The sequence below is a fragment of the Crotalus tigris genome, unplaced genomic scaffold (genome assembly GCF_016545835.1).
Source record: "Crotalus tigris isolate CLP2741 ecotype Arizona unplaced genomic scaffold, ASM1654583v1 scf7180000017771.5222438, whole genome shotgun sequence".
NCBI classification, from domain to species: Eukaryota; Metazoa; Chordata; class Lepidosauria; order Squamata; family Viperidae; genus Crotalus; species Crotalus tigris.
The window spans coordinates 5,142,806-5,165,769 of NW_024096622.1; the positions used below are offsets into that span (position 1 = coordinate 5,142,806).

General features: G+C 46.0%; 1 protein-coding gene across 8 annotated transcripts in view; it reads left to right on the forward strand.

Moving 5' to 3' along the window:
• The window catches only part of DSCAML1 (DS cell adhesion molecule like 1), a 107,500-nt gene that overhangs the window by 65,729 nt on the left and 18,807 nt on the right, over positions 1–22,964 (forward strand). For 7 of the 8 annotated variants that reach the window (XR_005556482.1, XM_039341811.1, XM_039341809.1 and 4 more), the window contains 10 exons: positions 900–1,172; positions 5,230–5,508; positions 5,775–5,894; positions 6,091–6,267; positions 11,831–12,030; positions 12,500–12,596; positions 13,429–13,557; positions 17,503–17,670; positions 18,567–18,637; positions 22,173–22,413. Coding sequence is in view for 7 of the 8 variants with exons in the window: in XM_039341811.1 (XP_039197745.1) it covers positions 900–1,172; positions 5,230–5,508; positions 5,775–5,894; positions 6,091–6,267; positions 11,831–12,030; positions 12,500–12,596; positions 13,429–13,557; positions 17,503–17,670; positions 18,567–18,637; positions 22,173–22,413 (1,755 nt within the window). In the remaining variant the exon portion in view is untranslated. Of the gene's footprint in view, positions 1–899; positions 1,173–5,229; positions 5,509–5,774; positions 5,895–6,090; positions 6,268–11,830; positions 12,031–12,499; positions 12,597–13,428; positions 13,558–17,502; positions 17,671–18,566; positions 18,638–22,172; positions 22,414–22,964 lie in introns of those variants that run through there. The other variant, XM_039341815.1, reaches the window with a different exon arrangement.

Below are 22,964 nucleotides of genomic sequence, written 5' to 3' on the forward strand. Positions count from 1 at the left end.
TATGGTTGTGGGGGCAAAATAATTGGCTCAGAAATGGTTCCCATAGAATAAATGTTGGTTCTTTGCAAAGGGTGTGTCCTTGATTCCTGAAGACACTCTTCCTCCTGAAACCGTTGCAGGCTGGAAACTAGTCTGGGACCATAGAAGAGGACAGATGCCTTGTTTAGAATACCCTAGGAGGATCACTGTGTGCTGGAAAGAGCCATTCCCTAGTTTCCTGCAGCACAGTTCGGTGTCCTGTGCATTTCTTTGGGATACTTGCTATGCTTCCTCCGTGCTTCTTTGTGGGGTGCCTGGAAGCCTTTTGGCTCTTGCCCAGCAGAAGGGCAACAAGCACTCAGTCTCTCTCTAGCTTCAGGCTTACCATTCATAAAATAGCCCACCAGCAAGGCAGAGTTGTTGCTTGCTGTTGCTAGAGTTCCAAAAGTGCTTTTTCAAAAGGCAACTGGACTGGACATTTTGCTCCTCATCTGAAAAGCTTCTCCAGTTCTGTCAGAACTGAAGAAGCTTCTTGGATGAGAAGTGAAACATCTTCAAGCAAAGCAAAGCAAAGCAAGTTTTTTCTTGAGAAAAATATTCGCTCCTCATCTGAGAAGCTTCTTCAGTTCTGACAGAACTGAAGTTGCTTCTTGGATGAGAAGCAAAATGTCTTCAAGCAAAGCAAAAAATATCCAGTTGCCTTTTGAAAAAGCACCTTTGGGATAGCCATGACCTGGGTGACTGAGAATCTCTACAGACATGTCACTTGGAGTGTTTGAAGTCACTTGAAGAAAGCCACCTTGACAGAAATATTGCTGGGCACGGGTGAGGGTCCCTCTCCCACGTTCCTCCTTCTTGGAAGCAGAGCCATCCTTTCCTTGAATTGCCCTAGCCTGCCTTTTTCTCCTCCCCTGCTTCAGGCCCTCCCAGCATTCGTGCCATGAAGAACCTCACAGCTGTGGCAGGCCGGGACACCTTCATCAACTGCAGGGTGATTGGCTACCCTTATTACTCAATTAAGTGGTATAAGGACTCATTGTTCCTGCCAGACAACCACCGACAAGTGGTCTTTGAAAATGGCACTCTCAAGCTGATGGATGTCCAGAAGGGGATGGACGAAGGGGAATACCTTTGCAGCGTCCTCATTCAGCCGCAACTCTCCATCAGCCAGAGCGTCCATGTCACTGTGAAAGGTGGGTAGCCACAAGTAGGAGTTCTTCCTGGCACTCTTACACTTCTCCTTCCACGGCAGGCCTGCTCTCTGGCCAGGCCGCTCCTCTGACGGGTTCCATGGCTGGCCAGCAGATGGAGCAGGACTGGTATGTGGTCTCCATAATGCTGTCTATGGCTATGCCTGGGAGAGGGTCAGGCAGGAGTTCCAAAAGATGGCACCCTGGTGTGCTTGTGGGCTTGTGGGCAAGGGCTTCCATTGGTAAATAGCCAGCCAAGGAAGGGGATAGAGAGCCAGATGTGTGGCGCACTTGTTTCTTGGAAGAGGGGAATGGTTTTGAGCAGGTAAGGGCAGAGGCAGCCATCAGCAGGAATGGCTTGGCAGGCTGCTGTGCTCCAAAGAGGTTTCCAGCAGCAGTGGTGGGTGGGTGGGCATGTGGTGTGTCCTACCTCTACCTGGTCCTTAGTCCCAGGTGACCTCATCTGGCATTTTCAGTGGTATTATGCCACTCCCCTTTTTCTGTGTAAATGTGCCAAAGGCTGAACAGGGGAAAGCCCCCCCCCCCAAACCCCACCTCTCCACTCAGCCAGTTCCCACCTATGAATCCTGTTCTTCTCCATTGGAACCCCCCCAAAAAAAACACACTAGTAACTGGCTCACATAAACCAAACTGAAGTGGTTCAAGACACTCTGCTTGAAACCTTCCTTGAGTTGCCTGGAAAGGATTGTGGGTAGTGCCAGGTAAGGAAAGCAGATGAACCCAGCCTTCATTTCTTTTGGGGCTCACAATCTTGCCTTGCATTTACTTTTCACATCACTCTTCACTGCTTCATTCAATTGCTTGAAAGGATTACCCAGCTGTTGCAGTCCAGATCCACTCTCTCCTCCACCTCCCAATCCATGGGATCTACAGTATTTCCAACAGTAAGCTCTGGAGTCAGGTGGACGAGTGTGCCATGTAAGCATGCCACTTTGAAACAGCTGACCTTTGCTCAGAGCACCTTTGGAGTGGCTTTCTCTGTTTGCGGCTCTGTAAAGGATCGTTCTCTCATCCTGCCAAGCGCACAGAACATTGTAAGCATTCTCCAATTCATCCATTATTTAGCTCTGTTTGGGGAGCCATCAGCCCTTAGGAACAGAAAAAGAGGTGGGCTTGCCTTGACTTTCCACCCCAGGGCTTGCTCAGCTTGAGCTCACGACTGGACTGGCCCTTGCCAGACCACATTTTGGGGGCAAGGACTTCTGGGGGGGGGGGGTCAGAGATGGTTTTGAGCTGTGCCAGTGCTTGCAATTGGCAGGCAGTTGCTGCAGTTCTGGAGAAGGTGTAGCAGCTGTTTTGGCTTCCCTGGGATTGAGTGTTGTGGGAGGGGGGAGTTCAGCTTCCCCCCCCCCCCCAGGCTGCTTGCATCCTATAGACTGGTTTGAAAGTGTCAGAGAAGCAACTCATGGCTGCTTGTTAATGGTTTCCTGCTGCCCTGGCCTTCTTCTTTCAAGCAAGTTTGCCTGGACTTTAGGTGAACAAGGTTGGCTCAGCCTTCAGGTTCCCTTCCCTACTTGCTCATGGACAGTTCTTTGCATCTGCCAGATTTTATGCAAATTTCTTAGCTGCCCTGCTGGTTCTTCCTTCCCCAAAGGGCAGAGCAGGGGGAAGCCCTAGTTTTGAAGCTGGAGATCTTTCTTTGTGCCTGCCTTAAAAGCCCAAGAAATGGGAGGCCAGCCGTTCCCTACTTCAGGGAGATGAGAGGCTGAGGCTTAGCAGCCTGCTTTTCTGTGGGGATGGCCTGTCTCAGTGGCCCTTGAGTGGCCTCGACCTTGACTCTCTTCTGGAGGGCATTTAGTCTTACTTTGGTAATCATTTGGTTTAATTAATTTAATTCAATATTTTTGTTATTTTGTTACTTGTATTCGTTTGGTTATTTTTCTTGTAAACCACTAAGGAACAGGAAAAACTCAGATATGTTTGAGGGTCAGGAGTTGCTCAGATGTAGCACCTTGGTTCTTGGTATAAGTGCCCACCAGGAATGGAGCAACATGATGGAACATACATCATGGTGCAAACTCCACCTCTTTGAACTTTTGTCTGAAGCTGCATTGCAAATCCTAAAGAATGAAGCTAGCATTGTGGCATCACAATACATTTAAACATTTTGACATCTCTATGGTTAGGAATGCTGTTTCCACCAATAAATCCAATCGGTCAAAGCATGCCTTCCTCCTGGCTGGGTGGAAGAGCCAGGTCTTAACTGCCTTTCAGAACTGCCAGGAGAGAAGAGGTAGGCCAGATATCCATGGGAAGAAGGAGATTCAAAGCCGAAGGGCAGCGATCAAAAATTCCTGGGTCTCGTCAGATAATATTCACAGGAAATGGGATCTGGAAGAAGATAACCCTATTTGATTGGATTGGACAGACAGATAAATAAGAGAGAAGATGCTCCCAAAGATAATCCATCCCAGAGCCATATAGAACCTTAAAAGTGATGATTAGTGCGTTGAATCCCACTTAGAAGCTATTTGGAATCTAGGACACCTCCGGAAGCTGTCTAATATAATGGGAAACACCATCTCTGCCCAGGCTGTTCATTTTGTACCAGCTACAGCTCCGGAAGGTGTTCAAGGACAGCTCTGTGCCAAGCATAACACATTCACCCAGCAGGAGGCAGCTAGAGTGACTGAGCATCCTGATCCAGGAGGAGACACAATTGGTGCAGAGGAAGCAGCTGTGCAAAAGTCCTCACCACAGCTGCCCTTGGTCCTCCAGCAAGGGCTGAATCTAGAAAGACCCTCTGCTTGTGGAGTGCCTCCAAGTAGGAGAGAAGACCCTGTTTAGAGCCCAAACCACTCTTATCTTGGAGGAAGTCATTCTGGCTCTGTTCTTCACCATCCAGAAATCGGTCACTCAGGATTATTAAGATGGTTATTATGCTTAAAATCTTTTGATTGAATGAATGAATCTCTTTTGCCCACAAGCTCACAAAGCCCTGTGTGTGGGCAAACGTTTCACACGTTTTGTGGGTGCTGTGGCAAATTATATGGGGCCATGTCAAACGTGTGGGGCAGTTTGGGGAGAGTAATTAGATTTGTGTGTGTGTTTTGACTGATCCATCTGTCTTAGGACTTGCCTCTAATTGATATGAATTTCTCATCTCAAAATAGTAGGAAACATTTCCAGCAGTGATGATCAAAGGTATTTGTGAGGCTGCCATAGGCCTTGAAATGGGGTGAGCTTTCATTCAATTCATACTGAACCTTCCACCAGGGTCTCTCTAGCCCTTTGTCTACCCTTTCATCATCATGGGCTCCTTGGGAAGAGCAAGGGACCTGCGCAGCTCCCTCAGCAGGGAAAGGGCACCCAGGAACGATTGCATCAATTGTCGCAGAGAGGATTAGAGAGAACCAACAGTTTTGGTGCAAGATATTTTCTGAAAATACCAGAAAACAATCTGGATCTAAGAGGTTATCAGATCTTCCAAGCCACAGTCAGGATTGCAGAAGACCAGCAAAGTAGCTCAGATTAATAAGATTTATTAGGAAAATGGTTTTATACAAGAATTCTAGTAACTAACCTTGTTTTCAAATGGGACAACTCATAGCTGTTGGATTGTAGCTTTCTTTCTCTTGTGCTTGCATAATGGTTTCTAGCCACATTCTCAATGTGAGAATTTTCCTTTTTAGTGGTAGTGAAGTGTTCCTGTAAGTCCTGTATATTCTAATGGGTAAGGATTTCTCCATAGCAAAGAATTATCTGCTGTCCATCAATATTCAGGTTCTTGCTCTTTTACAAATCTGCTGTTCACCAAGGTTGAGTATGCCATGAGGGCTTGCAACTGTCTTGCAAAATAGGTAAGATTTTCCATGAAGGGAGAGCTGTGGCTAAAAAAGGACTTTGTGCCCCCTGAACTTGTGGCTGAGAGTTCCCCTGGTCCCCCAGAGCTACTTCCAAGCTCCCAGTCACTGTGCAGAATCTCTCTCCATTGTCTGAGCAGGCTTCTCCTCGAACCATGGGCTGCACTGGGTGACCTCTTCCTGCTTTTCCACCCTCCAGAGGTCAGTGGTGTCCAACACATTACTCTTTTTGACAGTTCCTCCTCTTATCCAGCCATTTGAGTTCCCCCCGGCCTCCATTGGGCAGCTCCTGTACATTCCATGTGTGGTCTCTTCGGGTGACATGCCGATCCGCATCACTTGGAGGAAGGACGGGCAGGTGATTGTCTCAGGCCCTGGCATCACCATTGAGAGCAAGGAGTTCATGAGCTCCTTGCAGATCTCCAGCGTCTCCCTGAAGCACAACGGCAATTACACCTGCATTGCCAGCAATGCCGCTGCCACCATTAGCCGAGAGCGGCAGTTGATAGTGCGAGGTAAGGAGCCTAGTGGGGAAAAACCCTGATGGCTCCCAAGGTTGGTCTGGTTGGCTTCCTAGAAACTGCCCAGGAAGGGGCTGGGCCACTTCTCTCTTCAGCATTTCTTCAGGCCTGGCATTTTTGAGATGTTAAGCCAGATAAGGGAAGGAGATGGGATGGGAATACTGAAGTGAAGGGAAAAACTGGCAGTAAAGGATCCACGAATGAAGGAAGGTTTTGGGAATGTCCCTGTGCTGTTCCTCACCTGTTCCCTTGTTCCACAGTGCCTCCTCGTTTTGTGGTCCAGCCCAACAATCAGGATGGGATCTATGGCAAAGCTGGGGTCTTGAACTGTTCAGTGGATGGGTATCCCCCTCCCAAAGTCATGTGGAAACACGCTAAAGGTTTGTGAGATCTTTCCTTTGGGGCTGCAGGGGAGGGGGCTACGCCTTCAAAGTGTATGGAGCAGGGACTTTGATCCACAGCTGGAAGAAGACAGACCAGCATTGAGAAGAGAATCAGAGGTGACCTGGTGGATGGCTTGGTCAGGTCTTTCCCCATCCATTTAGGGGCCTTTTTCTCTTTGTTGTTTTCTTCCAGGCAGTGGGAACCCTCAGCAGTACCACCCTGTCCCCCTGACAGGCCGCATCCAGATCCTGCCAAACAGTTCGCTGCTCATCCGGCATGTTTTAGAAGAAGATATCGGCTATTACCTGTGCCAGGCCAGCAATGGGGTTGGGACAGACATCAGCAAGTCCATGTTTCTCACCGTGAAGAGTGAGTGAGGCAGCCATGCCTGCCCTTCTCTCAGGGAGAGCACAGTTTGTGTGAACTACAGTTTTTGTGGGCAACCAAGAGACTGCTTTTGTTCATGGGATGGGGCCATTCCTAGATGTTTTGTGCATCTATTAGCCCCCCTCCTGAATATAAAAGTTGTTCACTTGATATCCCTCCTTTACACTATTTGCCAGGTTATTTTGCCCCTCTGATCAAGGTCTTGGTTGCTTCATTAGTTGGGCTTGTCACCCAAGTAATCTCTGATCACAGATACTGTGTGCTTAGCATATCAGATTGGCCACCTGTTGGCACTTCAGTTACTCTGGCAAGGTTCACTTCTAGTACTTCTCTTGCAGTCCTGGAAGTCAGTATGCAAGGAAGGGGATGTTCTCCTGGGACACGTTGACTTTAATAAAACCAGGCCCTCAGCTGATCTTGATGGGAGGCAAGAGACAGCCATCCCTAATAGCACACATCCCATCGAGAAGCCCAGAACAGTTGGGGACAGGCGAATAGAAAGACATGTGAAACAGCTGGGCAATGTTCTCTGGTCTTGCCACCAGGAGAAGTACCCTAGTGGCACTAAATCCCTCCTTTCATCCCTTGCATTGGAGTTTTGCATGAGCCTAATTATTTCCCCCACTTGTCAGTCATTATTCTGATGGTTCTAGGAAGACCTTCCCCCTAAGATGATTATAGGTTATGAAATCTCCCTCTTCAGTTTTTATGTTCTACTCATGCCATACTCTTGGCACTGACAGCGAGACTGGGGGGGGGGGAGAGCTGTCCCAAGGCCATAATAGGGCCTTTACCCATTTTGCAGTCATTGCTCACATGCTTCTGGTAGTCAGCAGGTGCACGAAGGCTGGAAAGGTGGCCTCACTGTCTAAGCATTACTGATTGCTTCCATGCATTTTAAATTAATCTCATGCTTCAGGTGAAATGCAGCTAATCAGGGTAGACAAGAAGCTGAAAAGGGTGCAATCAAATTAACATCACAGAGCTTGCATTTAAGACCACGCCCATGTTTGCTTTGGCTCTCTTCCCTTTCAGTACTCTGTTCCTATTTTATTTGCTGCTATGCTCTAGTGGGACTTGGGAGGGAGGAATATCCCAAACACTGACAATTCCCTTTGTAGCTGCCTTATCTCAGACTATCCAATGAAACTAGCTTCTTGTCTGCAACTTGTTCACAAGACACCAAAATGAAGAGCCTGAAAAGGGTGTGCTTGGGGGGTGGGGTGATGGCCTTTTGCAAAATTTGCTTCTTCAGGAGAGATGGAACAGATGGGGTGTGGGGAGAGCTCACCTCCAGAGGCATGCCTGTGGTCTACTCTTTCACAATGAAGGGCTGGTGGGCACACGGAATGTCTGCCTTCCCCTTTGCTGTACTGCACTAACACTCTCTTCTCAAGTACCAAACAGCATTCCAGTAGGAGTCTAGGACCAGCCTTGCTCATGGCAGGGAATTCATTTCCTTATGTGTCCTCTGAAAAGGTCCTTTTCCTAACCCGACTTTCCCATTATTCAAATCTATTGGATGATCTTCAGAGCCTTCTTGCTGTCTCCTTATCTGATATAACTTAGAAGACGGTGACCCCAGGGCCCATTTTGAATAGAAAAATAGTTTCTGGGAGTCAGGGATGAGTATAACTAGCAGTGGCCTTGACAACCATTCAAGGTTCTAGACAGCTTTTAAGAGCCATCAGGGGGCAATGGGCACATGAGAGTGGGTTGCTTCTTTTTGCTTTCCCAGCTCCAGTTTTTTTCTCTGGGGTATTGGGGAGGGCTCTTAAGATAAACATTAGAGCTGACAGGCTTTGGGGTATGGCATAATTTTCTGCTTTGTGGGGGTGTTGGTTGGGAGCTTAGTTCAAATGGTTTGAGCTAGTAACCAAGCCAAAAATTGAGGCCAGTAAGTTCTTAATTTGTCTAAAATACATATACATTTAGAGGATTTACATCGCTGCCTATCTCATACAGTTACCCTAAGCTGTTCAAATAATCCATAAAATATTGTTTAAGAAGTACCCTCCCTCTGCGGTGCTAGGCCCAACTTCCTCTCAGCTCAATTTCCCATCCTAGTTCAGTGCTTGAGGGAAGAACCAGGTCTTCACGTCTTCCAGAAGGCTAAAAGGGTCCCTCTTTTACTGAAAACCCACATTCCCCCCAAAATACCCTTTATGGTTAACCATTGCAGTTATCAGCACAGCAGCACATGTTTGGGAAGGAGAAGGTCTCTTTCATCCATGGAAAGGGTGGTATCTGGGCCATCTCCAAAAGAAGGTTGTGACTGGCCAATAGGCATACCTGAGAGGGGATTTCCCCTTGCTGGTTGCCACTCATATGCCCCCAGTTGGGCTCCAAGTCACCCTCCTGGTTCTCTCTCCTTTTTTGCCTCTGATCCTTCTCACTCTCTCGGGATTCATGGCGCTGTTTTGGGCCATCTGCCCTGCAGTTTCTGTTCTGCTAAATTGCCCAAGTGGGCACTTTCCCAACTGAATGGCCAGCATTAAATGCACACTGTTCTTTTGCTTGCCCTTGCCTGCCTCCCCTCTTCAGCCAGCAGGTTATGTGGCACTCCAGTTCTACACACAAAATTGTTTGTGCGGCGATGTGGCGTCACAGTCCGCCCTTCGTTGTGTCCACATGCTGCTAATGGGAGCAAGCTGAAAGTCAGCCTTTTCCCAGCTGCTAATTGAATTAGATTGCCATGGAAAGTGGAGAAGCTGTAGCTCATTAAAGCCCCCAGTGTCCCATTAGAACTGTGTGTGTTGCCTTTGCTGATTGTCATTACCATACATTACCACACTCTTTGGATAAGCTGTGCCTTTTTTTAATCTCTGCCCCCTGAGCCAGTCTGGTTGCATACTCAACATTCCCCCCCCCCATCCTTTTTGGATTAGGAAGAAGAGGAGGGGTTAGCATGTGGTAGCGTGACTTCGTGGCAACTGCCCCTGTGATGAGCAAAAGGTTCTGGCTGCCACTGGAATCTTTTCCGAAGCTTAATGGGCAGGCTAAGCTGCTGTGGAAGCTGAGGGGTGGGGGTGGGGGGACCTTGGCACAGGCAGCTGGCAGCCAAAGCAGCCCATGCAAGAGCAATGGAGAGCAGAAAAGGGGGAAGAAAAATGCCCCCTTCAACTTGGCCCGCGGTGAAAAGGAGCCCATCCATTCCTCCATCTACTGTACAAACTCAGATTTTGGCTGCTCACCTGGTCTCCTATGCCCTGAGCTCTTCAATCAAGCTTCCTGCCCTGCAGCTGTCCCTGTGTGGGCAGCCTCCCACAGACCTTTGGGAATCCTGTCCCCCATGTCCAGCAGGAAGATCATTCAAACTCAATGCTCTGGGAAGGGCACATGCAACTCCAGGCTGAGTCTCCAGCCTAAAAAGAAGCAATGGGGCTTTGTGCTCACTGAAGCAAACTGTCTTGTGGCCTGACCCAAGGCTCTTGTGCAGAAAGCAGGTCGTTGCAACTTCTCACTTTCCACCACCAATGTTTGAGAAGTCCCATGCGCTGCTAGGCTCTGACAATGCAACCTGCTTCTGCATGTCTGTCGGTGTGTGTGTGTGTGTTATTTGGAGATGGCTTTGCCTTGCCTTTTGTCGATTCTCCCCCCCTCCAGTTCAGAAGCTGTGAACAGTTGCTGCAGGTTGACTGTCTTGCTGGTTCAGCTCAGCTGATGTTTGCACTACACAGAGGCTCTGGAATTCTGTCAATTGCAGCTAAAGAAAGCAACAGAGATCCCTCTGCTTTGCTAAGGCCCATTTGATCAAAATGACCAAAGTGTGAAAAGGTTCCCTTTGACCATAGCTGGAAACTCTGGACAACTGCCCAATTAGGTGCTGGCCTTGGTCACAGCTTTCATGTCAGCAGCTGCTGACCACCTTTTGAGCTCCTGGAATGAAAGGAGGCCCCTTCGTGAGCTTTTTATCTTTGCGTTCCCTCACAAGCCAAGCCTCTCTCTTGTAAAACCTCCCTCGTGTGTGTTCTGCCCAGTTCCTCAGAGGAAATTATGCAGATCCCTGTTTGAAAAGTATTCCACGGCACATCCTTGAAAGTAAAAAACCTTAGTCAATAATTCATATGGGCTTCACCCTGGCTGCAGCTTTTTCATGATTAAATCTTGTACTTGGTTATTTGTCTTTTACAATTTATTGTGGATCCAGATGTGCATTATATATTGTGCCTGCTTCATTATTCCATGCACTTGAACTATGGTGGAAGACAGGGGAGTTCCTTCCTGGTTCATGTTCTCACTCCTTCGCTAAGAATTAACAGGCAGTATCTAGCCAGAGAGTATTTAGCCTCTCTGCGGCTGGGAGTGGGGTTTCTTTGGGCAGTTCTGGTCATTTGTGGATGTGCATCTGAATGCCAGGGGTCTTGGTGGCTTCCTCCACCAAGTGGATGCTAGGTGGAAAGGAATCATGGATTCCCCCTTGTTTCTCTTTCCTGGACCGGTTTCCCCCTGTGACTAGCCTCTGGGGGAAGAAAGGCAAGTGGGGGGGGGGGAGAGTGTCTCTGAGAAGCAAGAGTGGGTGCTCTTGACTGATTTTTCTTTAAGCGCTGGTTTATTTATTTATTAAATTTATATGCTTCTCATCTCACTGTTATAATACTGTTGTTCATTTTCCGTGTTTGCGTTAGCCTCCTTGTGTAACATTTGGAAGAGAAAAGCAGGATAATCTCTCCAAACAGGAGTCCCCTGATTAGCGCTCTATAGTAGATCTTTCTCCATGCTCTCTAGTGCAGCAGATCTGGGGAACTTAAGCCTTCATCATGGCTGCCTTTGTGACCCACAAAGCTCTCTGGTGACTCAGATCCTTTTTGCTCATCAGATTAAGCTCTGGGTTGCAAGGGTGGATAAATATCCCAACATAGAGCTCTTTGGTGAAGGGAATGCCTCAAAGGTGCTGTTTGTCCAACTGAGGGTGCTTTTCCCATACTGTTGGAAGGTTTGTTGAGCTTGCTTCCCCAAAGGGCAGGACCCTGCTGCAATCGCCAGATCTTTAAACTTCCAGCTGCGCTGTTCAAGTTCCTTAGATGCTCATTTAGTTTCCCTTTTCAGGGAGTTACGGTATAATACAAAAATAATCTAAGTCCTTCTCAGGTATTATCGCCTCCTCCTGCCTGAATGTTCTGATTCAGAGGAAAACATTACAAGCAACAGAGACTTCAACAGACTTCCCTGTATGCATTATAGGAGTGTGATTGGTTCATTTTTTGTATGAAAGTATTTCCTTCCCTGCTCTGTCCCTCTCATAACTTCGTATTTATGTCTCTGAAAATATTTTACATAGAATTATTTTTAATTTATAGCAATTTGTATTTCAATTCCTCTTTCTTTATTTCAGTTATGCTTTATATTAAATCAGTTTGAAGGTAGTATAGAAATTGGTTAATTAACTAGATTGGCCAAAAGCCTGTCTATTCTGTTCCTGCCCTTCAGAAATTGGCATAAACAGAATTTCTGATGATGGTCTTGAAGGGTTTTTGAAGCATCTACTCCTTTTCTTTGAGGTTCTTCTCTTGGCAATCACAGCTTGCTTCTCTTCTCTTGGCAGTCCCAGCTATGATCACCTCCCACCCCAACACCACCATTGCCATCAAGGGCCAGGCTAAAGAGCTGAATTGCACAGCTCGTGGTGAGCGCCCCATTATCATTCGTTGGGAGAAAGGGGACACTGTGATCGATCCTGACCGAAACATCCGATACACCATTGCTACGAAGGATAATAGTGATGAGGTCATCTCTACCCTCAAAGTAAGAAGCACAGCTGCAGTGTCGAGTGGGTATGGGCAGGGCTGCAGCTGGGCCCTTAACATGCTGGGAGCCATGGTAGTGCAGTAGTTAAAATGCAGTACTGCAAGCTACTTCTGCTGATTGCCGGCTGCCAGAAGTTCGGCAGTTTGATTCTCACCGGCTTAAGATTGACTTAGCGTTCCATGCTTCCCAGGTCGGTAAAATGAGGAGCCAGATTGTTGGGGATAGTATGCTGACTCTGTAAACCGCTTAGAGAGGGCTGTAAAACACTGTGAAGTGGTATATAAGTCTAAGTGGTATTGCTATTTGTGGCAAGGGAGACCATAGCTAGCCTGGAGCTTTGGATCACTCTTGGATGCAATAGGGGGTGCAACTTTCCTTTGCTGCTGAAAACTCCAACTTGCTGCCTTGTCTAGAGATCTTTCAGAGAATGGCATTGAGATTTCAGCTGATGTTGCCTTGTCCACAGCTCAAGCCTGCTGAACGAGGAGACTCTGTTTTTTTCTCCTGCCATGCGATCAACTCCTATGGTGAAGACCGAGGACTTATTCAGCTTACTGTACAAGGTATTGGTCTTTGTCGGATGTGTATGCATGTATGCAATGGTGCCTTTTGTGGAGACCTTTCAGACACTGCTGGTGGCTTTTGTGTGTAATTTCTGCTGGGGTTATCCCCAGTTTATGACAAGTGCTACTTTGAGGGTGGCAGAACACTGACCACATTTTAGAAAAGCTGCTATTAGCAATAAAAACCTAAGGGAGTCAGCCCAATTTCTAATTTTTCATGGACAATTTCCTGAAAAAGCAGGATATGAACATGGATGGAAGGGTGCTTCCTCCTCCACCCCCCCCCCAAACAGTGCCCAAATTTTGGAAGATGGGGAGCTGCTGATCTCCCATTCAAAAGGCCTCCGTTCTGCTTTGTGTCTCAGGAGAACTAGCCAGGGGCTTTTGAGGCATGGCAAATTTCCCTGATTGGACTGAGCTGCCATGGAAAGTAGTTCAGTGACCCACACCGGGCTCTTTGGCGCTGCCCTTAGCAATGGTCCAAGTCATCCTTCATCCACCATCTGGTATGCAGTGGTCCTTCCAAAATGGTCTTTTGTCCCTCTCAGCTTTTACATTTTGTGCAATTTGCTGGATATGCAATTTTAATTTATTCACTCTTTGATATATATTGAGATATTGTTCAATTCGCTAACCTATTTTTACCTGCATTTTCAAGAAAACCTACTGAATGTGGAAGTCCTTCTTGGCACCTCTACCCTTCTTGCTAATTTTTCCAACTTGCATTTTCCGGGTGTCTGGTGTATGCTTTTTGTATGCTGTGCATGGGGTGGGGGGTGGGGTGGGGGTAGCATTTCCTATTTCTTACTGCTGCCCTTCTGTCCCTCCCCAGAGCCACCAGACCCTCCAGAACTGGAGATCCGAGAAGTGAAAGCCCGGAGTATGAACTTACGGTGGACTCAGAGGTTTGATGGCAACAGCATCATCACAGGTTTTGATATTGAGTACAAGAATAAGTCTGGTGAGCAGAACTAATGAAGTTCTGAATGGAAACCAGAACTGGGAAATGCCTTGCTTAAGATTCACATGCATGAAAAAAAAACCACATGTCATTTATAGGTCAGTGATGGCGAACCTTTTAGAGACCGAGTGCCCAAACTGCAACCCAAAACCCACTTATTTATTGCCGTGTGCCAGGTGGGCGTGGCTGTGGTGGTCATGGCAGATTGGGTGGGCGTGGCCAAGGTGGGCGTGATCATCTTGATGTTCCTTGTGGGGAGGGACGCCTGTGGGGACTGGGCAGGTTGGAGGAGATCCAGGGGGTCTCTGGCAGGTGGGGTGGTGGGCAGTAGGCTTGTCCTGCAGGGTGAGGCGAGGCAAGGCGAGGCAGGGTGGGGGTGCCATTGTCACAGGGCAAGATGAGGCAGGGGCCGGGGCGGCTGCTGCCTGACACCATCAGCCCCCGCACACAGAGGCTAGCGAGCGCATGGGTGCTGGGATGCATTTAGCCATGTGGGACCTCATTGAGTTAGCAGGCGGCTGGTTGAAGAGGGACAGTTGCAATCTCCGGGCCATGGTGCATGTGCCCACAGAGAGGGCTCTGAGTGCCGCCTCTGGCACGCATGCCATAGGTTCGCCACCACTGCTCGACTCACAACAATTCATTTAGCAACCTTTCCAAGTTACAACGGCACTGAAAAAAGTGACATGATCGTTTTTCACAGTTATGATCATTGCAGCATCCCCAGGGTCATCTGATCAGAATTGGAATGCTAGGCAACTGGCATGTATTTACGATAACTTCAGTGTCCCGGGGTCTCGTGATCACATTTTGTGACCACCTGACAAGCAAAGTCAATGGGAAAGCCAGATTCATTTAACAACCATGTTACTAACTTAACAACTGCAGTGATTCACTTAACAACTGTGGTAAGAAAGGTTATAAAATGGGGGAAACTCACTTAGCAATAGAAAGTTTGAACTCAATTGTGGCCATAAGTTGACGACTACCTGTACTGAGAAAATGGGAGAAATTCAACTTGAATAGAATGCTGGCTTGGCTGGCCTCGAACAATGTGGCAGGAAAAAAGTGCCAGGAAAAATGGGTTTTGGAAGAGGTGCAAGTAAAGGTTCAGTGTTGCTGAACACTGAACACTCGTAGATGCAGTTCTATTGAGGATTCCGTGTCAAGTGTGGTTGGTCAGCTAGTTGTGAATCCATCTGCTGGTAATGCTGTCTATTCCACATTTTTTTTTTTGCCTTACTGGTCTATGTAAACTATGTCCATAGCATTTCCCTGATGTTTTTTTTTTTTTTTTTTAGTCACTTTGTCAAAGAAGGCAACAAGATTTGTCTGGCATAATCTGTTTTTAACAAGCCCATATTGGCTTCTAGTAATCACTTTGCCATTTCTAGGTTTTTGCAAATCCACTGCTTGATTATCTTTTTCCAGGATTTTCCCAGGTATTATTGTCAGGCTGATTGGCCTCTAGTTTCCTAGATTCTGTTTTCTTTTCCTTTTTGAAGACTGGAACTACATGAACTCTTTTCCAGTCCTCTGGCACTTCCTTGGTTCTCCAGGAGCTTTGAAAGATTTTGTTCAGTGGTTCCGAGATCACTTCTGCTAGCTTCTTCAGAACTCTGGGATGCAATCCATCTGGTCTGGCGATTTGAACTCATAGGTGATGTCTTACCATTTTCTTGCCTAATTTGACTTGTATTCCTACTCTGCCATCTACTGTACTCCTTTTGATAGGTTCAACAGAGGCAAAAATGGATTAGGCAGTTCCATTTTCTACCTGTTACCCATCACTTCCTTGCCATCTTTCTCCCTTTAGTGATCATTTCCTTGACTTTTTTTCTTGTTTCTTACATGTTGAAAAAGGGGGCACAATGGCTCAGTGGTTAAAGATGCTGAGCTTGTCAGCTGGAAAGCTGACAGCCCAGGTTGGAGACTTGAGCGCCTTGCCCACCTAGCATTTTGAAAGCATACAAATGTGAGTAGATTAATAGGTACAACTTTGATGGGACAGTAACAGTATTCTGTGCATCTTTGGTGTATAGCCCTGCTGGCCACATGACCATAGAAAATGTCTTTGGACAACCCTGGCTTCCCCGGACAAGAAACAGAGATGAGCACCACGCCCTAGAGCCAGACACGACTGGATAGGAAACCTTTACTTTTACATGTTGAAAATTTTTTTTATTATTTATTTATAGTTCTTCGCATAGTCAGCCAGATGTTCAGACTGAATTTGGCATTTTTATCCATCTATCAGGTCCTTTGGAAGGATCTGGGATAGGCCAAAGTGGATGATTGAAGATATTACAGATATCATTGCAGGATGTCAGCTGTTCTAAGTAAAGCTGCAATTGTCAATGCCCATGGTGTTCAAGTGGTGCTCCAGTTGTTTTGGGATTGCACCCAATACTATTGGTAGCATCTTTGCTTTTGTTTGCCACAATTGTCTCATTTCTATTTCTCTTTGTATTTTGTTATCTTCCCAGTTCTTTCTCTACTATCTCCAGATACTGCCACATCCACTATCCAGATGGTTTTTGTCCTTCTTATGGACAATTGTTAAGTCTGACCTGTTGTGCGTCAGATGCCTGTCCATTTGAATTCTAAAGTTCCAGAGCACTTTAGCTTCTCCATTTTCTATTACTTTATTTTATGGTCACACCAGTTCTTCTTTGCAGGCACATGGCATTACTTGCAAATCTTCCAATGCACCAGTGTTGCTATTTTGTCATGCTGTTGTTTGTGCAATCTTCTTGCAGCAGCTAACCAGGTGGTCCACTGTTTCTTCAGCTTCTTCACATAGGCAGCACTTGCTATCTATTGCTATGTTTTCAATTCTGGCTTGCTGTGCATTTGTTCTTTAAGGCTTGTGCAGCCAGAATTACTGTAGCCCCTCTGTCTCTTTCTTCAACTTTCTTGTTCTTAGCCATTGCCACATTTTGTTGTTATCTGCTTTGCCTACTAATTTTTTTTAATGTACTGGCCACATAATGCTTTGTCTTTCCATGCCTCCTTTCTGTTCTTCATTTGGTCTTTCTTGTAGGCCAGTTTGGTCTCTCTGGTACTTGGTAAGCCTTCCCGGTATACTAGTTTCGGTGCATTTTCTTCACTGTCCTTCAGATATTCTTCCAATGCCCTTTTTTCTTCTTCAACTGTCTGCTGTACTTGCAGCATTCCAGGCCCAACTATTTTCCTAGGTAAGTAGAGTCTATCAATGTCACTCCAAGGATGAAGGGCATGATTCTTTTCATTATTTTTCTGGCCTTCCTATCTAAAGCCTTTAGTTCTACTTGAGTCCAGTCTACTATTCCAGCTGTGTATCTAATGATAGGGATTACCTAGATGTTAATTGCCTTGATAGTATTTCCTCCACTGAGTTTGGACTTTAAGATCTTCACTCTAATTATGTTATTTATATTTAACCTTCTTCTTTACTTCAGTGTAGATGTTAGCCTGAAGGATGCCCAGGTATTGTAGTGATTGTCTTCATCCAGATTCTTGATGTTATTCCTTCAGTTTTCACTATTTTTCCTTGTTTGATGGTAAGCATGGTACATTTGTCCAGTCTAAATTCCCTTGCAAAAGTTTGGCTGTGTTCAGCAGCGATTCTATTTCACATACAGTTTCAAATCATCCATGTAAAGAAGGTGGGATAGTCTGGGAGATCTTTTTGATGTTTGATAGCCATAGCTATTTGTTATTTATTGGTTGACATTATTTAACTTTTCTGTGCAACTACTTTGGCTGACTTATTACTGTCTTTTAACCTATAGCCTCTGAGGAGCATACAATTTTAGAAGTGTGAGCAGAAAGCTCAAAAGTAAAGCTTCTTGACACCCTTTCCCACCTTCTGAATTATTTGTGGTTTCAAAATGTCATAAACACACAGCTGTACTTGGAACTCTAGATCAACAAATAATCCCACAACCATTCTGTTTATTCCAGATTCTTGGGACTTTAAGCAATCCACCCGGAACATCTCTCCCTCCATTAACCAGGCCAATATTGTGGATCTCCACCCAGCCTCCGTATACAGCATCCGCATGTTTTCATTCAACAAGATTGGCCGCAGTGAGCCAAGCAAGGATCTGACCATCAGCACAGAGGAAGCAGGTGCCCATTCACCTCAGGACTGTATCCACAAGATAATTTATGAAACAAATAAGGTGATGGGCAAAGTGTGAGAAAGAGGAAGTCATAAAGGTTAAGAACACACAATTGCTATCTGTGCTTAAGACCCATTTCTTCTTTGCCCACCACCCTTTTTCTGGCCAAGAGTCTGTTGTTGTCACCTAAAAGTCTTTGCTCCATAGACAAGATTTGTGCCTGTATGGGTGGGGGGGGGGGATGCTTAAGCCTCTATGGCAACCATGTGGGTGTGAGTGCACATGACCTTGTCAAGTTAGCAGAAGTCCTTGTTCCTTGACGCAAAAGCCATTTGCTTGTTTCCTTGGGCTGGTCCTATCAGGAAGCTCCCTTCCTGAGCTGAGCTGTGGGTTAATCGGGTTAATCCATTCTTCAGAAAGAACTGGGCCTGGTCTCTCTTTAAAAGCTTGCCTATAAAAACATTGGTTGAATAGAATCTATCTGATGAAATGACTCATATCAAATAAACAGGTCTGTCTTCCAAAATGCCACAGAATAATTATTTTTCAATATAGGGTATCATCTCCAGCATTCTCTGAGGTTCACTCTTTGAGCTGAAGAACTTTGTGGGTTTTCCAGTTGCTCTGTTGCTTGCTGTCTTCACTACTGGTCTTTCCCCACCCTACCCCCTTCACAGCAAGCTAAAGCAACTTCTGCCATCTCTGAAGTCTGTAGAACAGATGCCTAAATCCATCCCACTAGGTCTTTTTTTCCTTGGCATTTCGGAGGCATGAGCCACAGGCATGCAAAGCCACTGTCAGAAATACTTCACATTCAGCCACTTCTTTTTTCTACCTTTAAAGAACTGGGAACAAAGAAAGAATCTGACTGTGCCATGTGTAATGTGATTTCCACTCTTTCAGCTCCTGATGGTCCCCCATTAGATGTCACCTTGCAGCCAATGACATCCCAAAGCATCCAGGTCACCTGGAAGGCAAGTATGTGCGTTCCATGCTTGAAGGAGGGCTGGGATCAGTGGCACTTCTTGTTTATTTGAACTACAAAAATAACAGCTCATGACCAGGCATGGTCCATCGGCTGATGTGGTGCAGAAGGTGCTCTTGTTCTTTCCCCAGGAGACACATATGAGAAGGCTGGCCCCATCCTTGCTCCTATTTTGAAGCTCTGGGCCTTTGACATCTGAAGCAACCAGAGAGGGATGGAATGGTGATGCATCCCAGAGGGGGGCAACGTGGGAAAGACCCTGTGGTCTTTAGCCCACCAGCCTTTGCTGCTGGTTTGTAGTGCACTGAAGTTTGTGTGGGTCACTACAGAGCCTCTGTTTCAGTTGTGCTGAACTGAAGAGCACTTACAAGAAGGCATTCAACTCCTTGGCATGTGATTGGATAATCAAATGCCTAGAAATAATAACAGCCAGTAGAAACATCAGAAATTTTGTGCAAAGATCAGTGGCACAATGGAAGACACGGTTGCCGGTCAATTATGATGGACCGGGAGAAGTTAATATCAAGAGAGGAGTCTTTCAAGGAGATTCACTATCACCAATACTATTTGTCATTGCACTGATTCCTTTTTCAACAATACTGAACAAATTAGGCCATGGCTATTAAACATTAAAAACATCCGCCAGGCTCTCCCACCTCCATTACATGGATGAGCTGAAGCTGTAAGGAAAAACATAATCTGAAATAGAATTTATGCTCAGCACTGTCCATATATACCAATGTTTCTCAACCTTGACAATTTTAAGGCATGTGGACTTCAACTCCCAGAATTCCACAGCCAGCATTGGAATAAACAAGTCCACATGCCTTAAAATTGTCAAGGTTGAGAAACACTGATATATACAACCACAAAACTGCAATGGAGTTTGGAATGGACAAATGTGCATCTTACCATCAACATGAGAAAAAAAGTGAAAACTAAAGGAATCAAGATATCCTATGGAAATAACTCTGGAGCCTGGATGAAGAAGATCACTACAAATACTTGGGCATCCTTCAAACTGACAATAACAGCTACACTGAAGTAAAGAAAAGGTTAAACATAAATACATGATTAGAGTGAAGAAAATCTTAAAAGCCAAACTCAATAGAGGAAATACTATTGAGGCAATTAACATCTGGGCAATTCCTGTCATAGATACACAGCTGGAATAGTAGACTGGACTCAAGCAGAACTAAACGCCCTGGATAGGAATGCCAGAAAAATAATGGTAATGAATTATGCCCTTCATTCACACATACTGTAGGTGTTGACAGACTTTACTTATCAAGGAAAATAAGTGAGCGTGGAATGTTGCAAGTACGCCAGACAGCTGAAGAAGAAAAAAGGGCATTGGAAGAATCTCTGAAAGACAGTGAAGAAGATGCATTGAAACGAGTATACAGTACTAGGAAGGCTTACTGAATATGGGAGAGACCAAACTGGCCTACAATGGACCAAATGAAGAATGGGGAAAAAAAATATTGCAAATATTACTTGGCCAGTACATTAAAAAAAGCTAGCAGGCAAAGCAGGTAACAACAAGTCCCGGCAATGGCTAAGAACAGGAAAGCTGAAGAAAGAGACAGAGGAGATAATTCTGGCTGCCCAAGACTAAGCCTTAAGAACAAATGCATGCACAGCCAGAATTGAGAAGACAGCAATACACAGCAAATGCTGCCTCTGTAAAGAGGCTGAATAAAGAGGAGGGGGTCAATTTATTTTCCAAAGCACCAGAAGACAAGACAAGAAACAACGGATGGAAGGAGAAAAAAAACCTGGAATTAAGGAGAAACTTCCTAACAGTGAGGACAATTGACCAGTGGAACAGTTTGCCTTCATCACTCAAGGTTTTTAAGAAGTCATTTGTCTGAAATGATATTGTGTCTCCTGCTTGAGCAGGGGGCTGGACTAGAAGACCTCCAAGGTCTCTTCCAGCTGTATTCTGATTGAATGAAACTGGACCACCTAGTTAGCTGCTGCCAAAAGATCATGCAGACTGAGTGCAAACAATGGCATGACAGAACCAATAATAGAAGATCTGCAAGAAATGCCATTTGCCTGCAATCAAGAATTGGTGGGACCACAAAACAGACATAAAAACAGTGATCTGGGACATTAGAATTCAAACAGATAAGCACCTGCTACAAAACAATCCAAACTTAACAATTGTTGATAAGAAGACAAAAAAGTCTGGATAGGGGACATGGCGGTACCTAGAGAGAGCAGAAGAATGGGAGAAAGTCACAAAACATAAAGACCTGCAAATAGAAGTAGAACAACTGGCAAAAGAAAGCAAAGCACCAATATATGCCTTAAGCATAATCTCAAAATATCTGAAGCACCCCTTGAACACCACTGGCATTGAAAAAATCCCCATCAGTCAATTGCAAAGGCAGCTTCCCTAACCCTAACCTTTAACACAGAGGTCCCCAACCCCCCAAGTCATGGCTCACTACCGGGCCTTCAGCTGTTTGGAATCGGACTGTGGAAGTGGTGGCAAGCATGCACATGTGCATCCCCACTTGCGTGAGCAGCAGCTGAACACGTGTATGCATGGTACATTTGCGTGAGCAGTGTACGTGCATGCCCGCCACTCACACAAATGGAGCTGCATGCACGTGCTTGCCCACTGCTCCCATGGAACCATCCCCTCCCCTGCCGGTCCGCAAAGCTGGAAAGGTTGGGGAACTCTGCTTTAATGCCCTCAAACAACATCTGCCTATCCCAGGTTCTTGAGAGGATTCGATAGATGAAAATGCCAAATCTAAACATCTGGCTGACTGTGTGACCAACCATAATGATAATTTATTAAATTTACATGCCACCTGACTCCCAGTGCCCAACTCCCAGCAACTCTGAGTGGTTATTTTGAAAATAAATAGATAAATACTTTTTTTAAATTTATTTGTTTTTAAATACCGAGGAGAGAATTTTATTTGCAGAAAGTCCTTGAGTTGAGTGACTGGGTTAAATATCTGAGGCAGGGGCTTCCTTTTTGGCCTGCAAGGAGCTTGCACTGTCTTAAGAGGAAGGTAAAAACAAGAGTGCTCTTGGCTTGTACTAAAATCAGTCAGCTTCTTGGTGGGGGTCTCGGCCTCAAGGGTCCTGCTCCTCATCTCAGAGTGCTTCTTTCCCAAGGTACTGGCTGAGTGCTGTAGAGGGCTTCCACCTGTCCACTTTTTCTGTTTGTCCCTCTTTTTGGATCTGTACCAAAAGGAAGACCAACTCTTCTGCCTTTCTCGTGTTGGTGCTTCCATTGCCAGCTGGGATCCTGTCATCCAGAGCATGTGAATGTAAGGAGGGCAGGCTACACTGATTGCTTGGTAGACTCTTGGGCCATTTGAACAAGCCTGAGTATCAGCTGGTTGAAACTGGGATGGGAATGCAGGCAGTTAACATTTAGATGGTTGGATAGGGGAGTCACTCCCCTCTCTCATCCTGAATCTGCCTGCCGTGCTCTGACTCTGCCATGGACTCTCTCCCCTATTTTTACTCATCCTCTTTACTCACCCACCTCATAGGCCCCAAAGAAAGAACTCCAGAATGGGGTTATCCGGGGCTACCAGATTGGCTATCGAGAGAACAGCCCAGGAAGCAGCGGGCAGTACAGCATTGTGGAGATGAAGGCCACGGGGGACAGTGAAGTCTACACCCTTGACAACTTGAAGAAATTTGCCCAGTATGGTGTGGTGGTGCAGGCCTTCAACCGGGCAGGCACTGGCCCCTCGTCCAGTGAAATCAATGCCACCACACTGGAGGATGGTAAGTCCTGGCAATTTCTTGGCTTTTCAGCGGCTGTTACATTTTATTTCAGTCCAGCCAGACTTTCCTGCAAGATGGCATCCTTCCACCCAAAGCTGCTACTATCTTCCCAAAGGCAGGCCTGTTTCTGTTTTCCATACATAAGAGGGTTTATTTGTTTCATCATCAGGAGGCAGAGATACTTGTTAGGCAAAGTTAGGTTTTATTATGTTTTAGACATTTTGGGGTTCTAGGTACGTACAAATAGGTGGCAATTTCTGTGGGAGCTAAAATAAATAGTGGTCACCATTCTGTGATGGTCACCATTAGAACAAGTCTGTGAGACTGAGTGAGTGGGAGAGAGTGAGCCTTCCCTTCCCTTTTCAAAATCGGCACAGGATACAATTCTGGACCTGGAATGCCCCCTCCCTCTTTCTCATTCTCTCTCTCTCCTCCCCCCCCCAGTATTAGTGTGACATCTGGAGATGAAAGGGCCTGCGTAGGCTGCCTGTCTGATTTCAGTGACTGTGCTCCTCCTTACCCCAGGGGCACCCTGGGCCTTCCTTGAATGC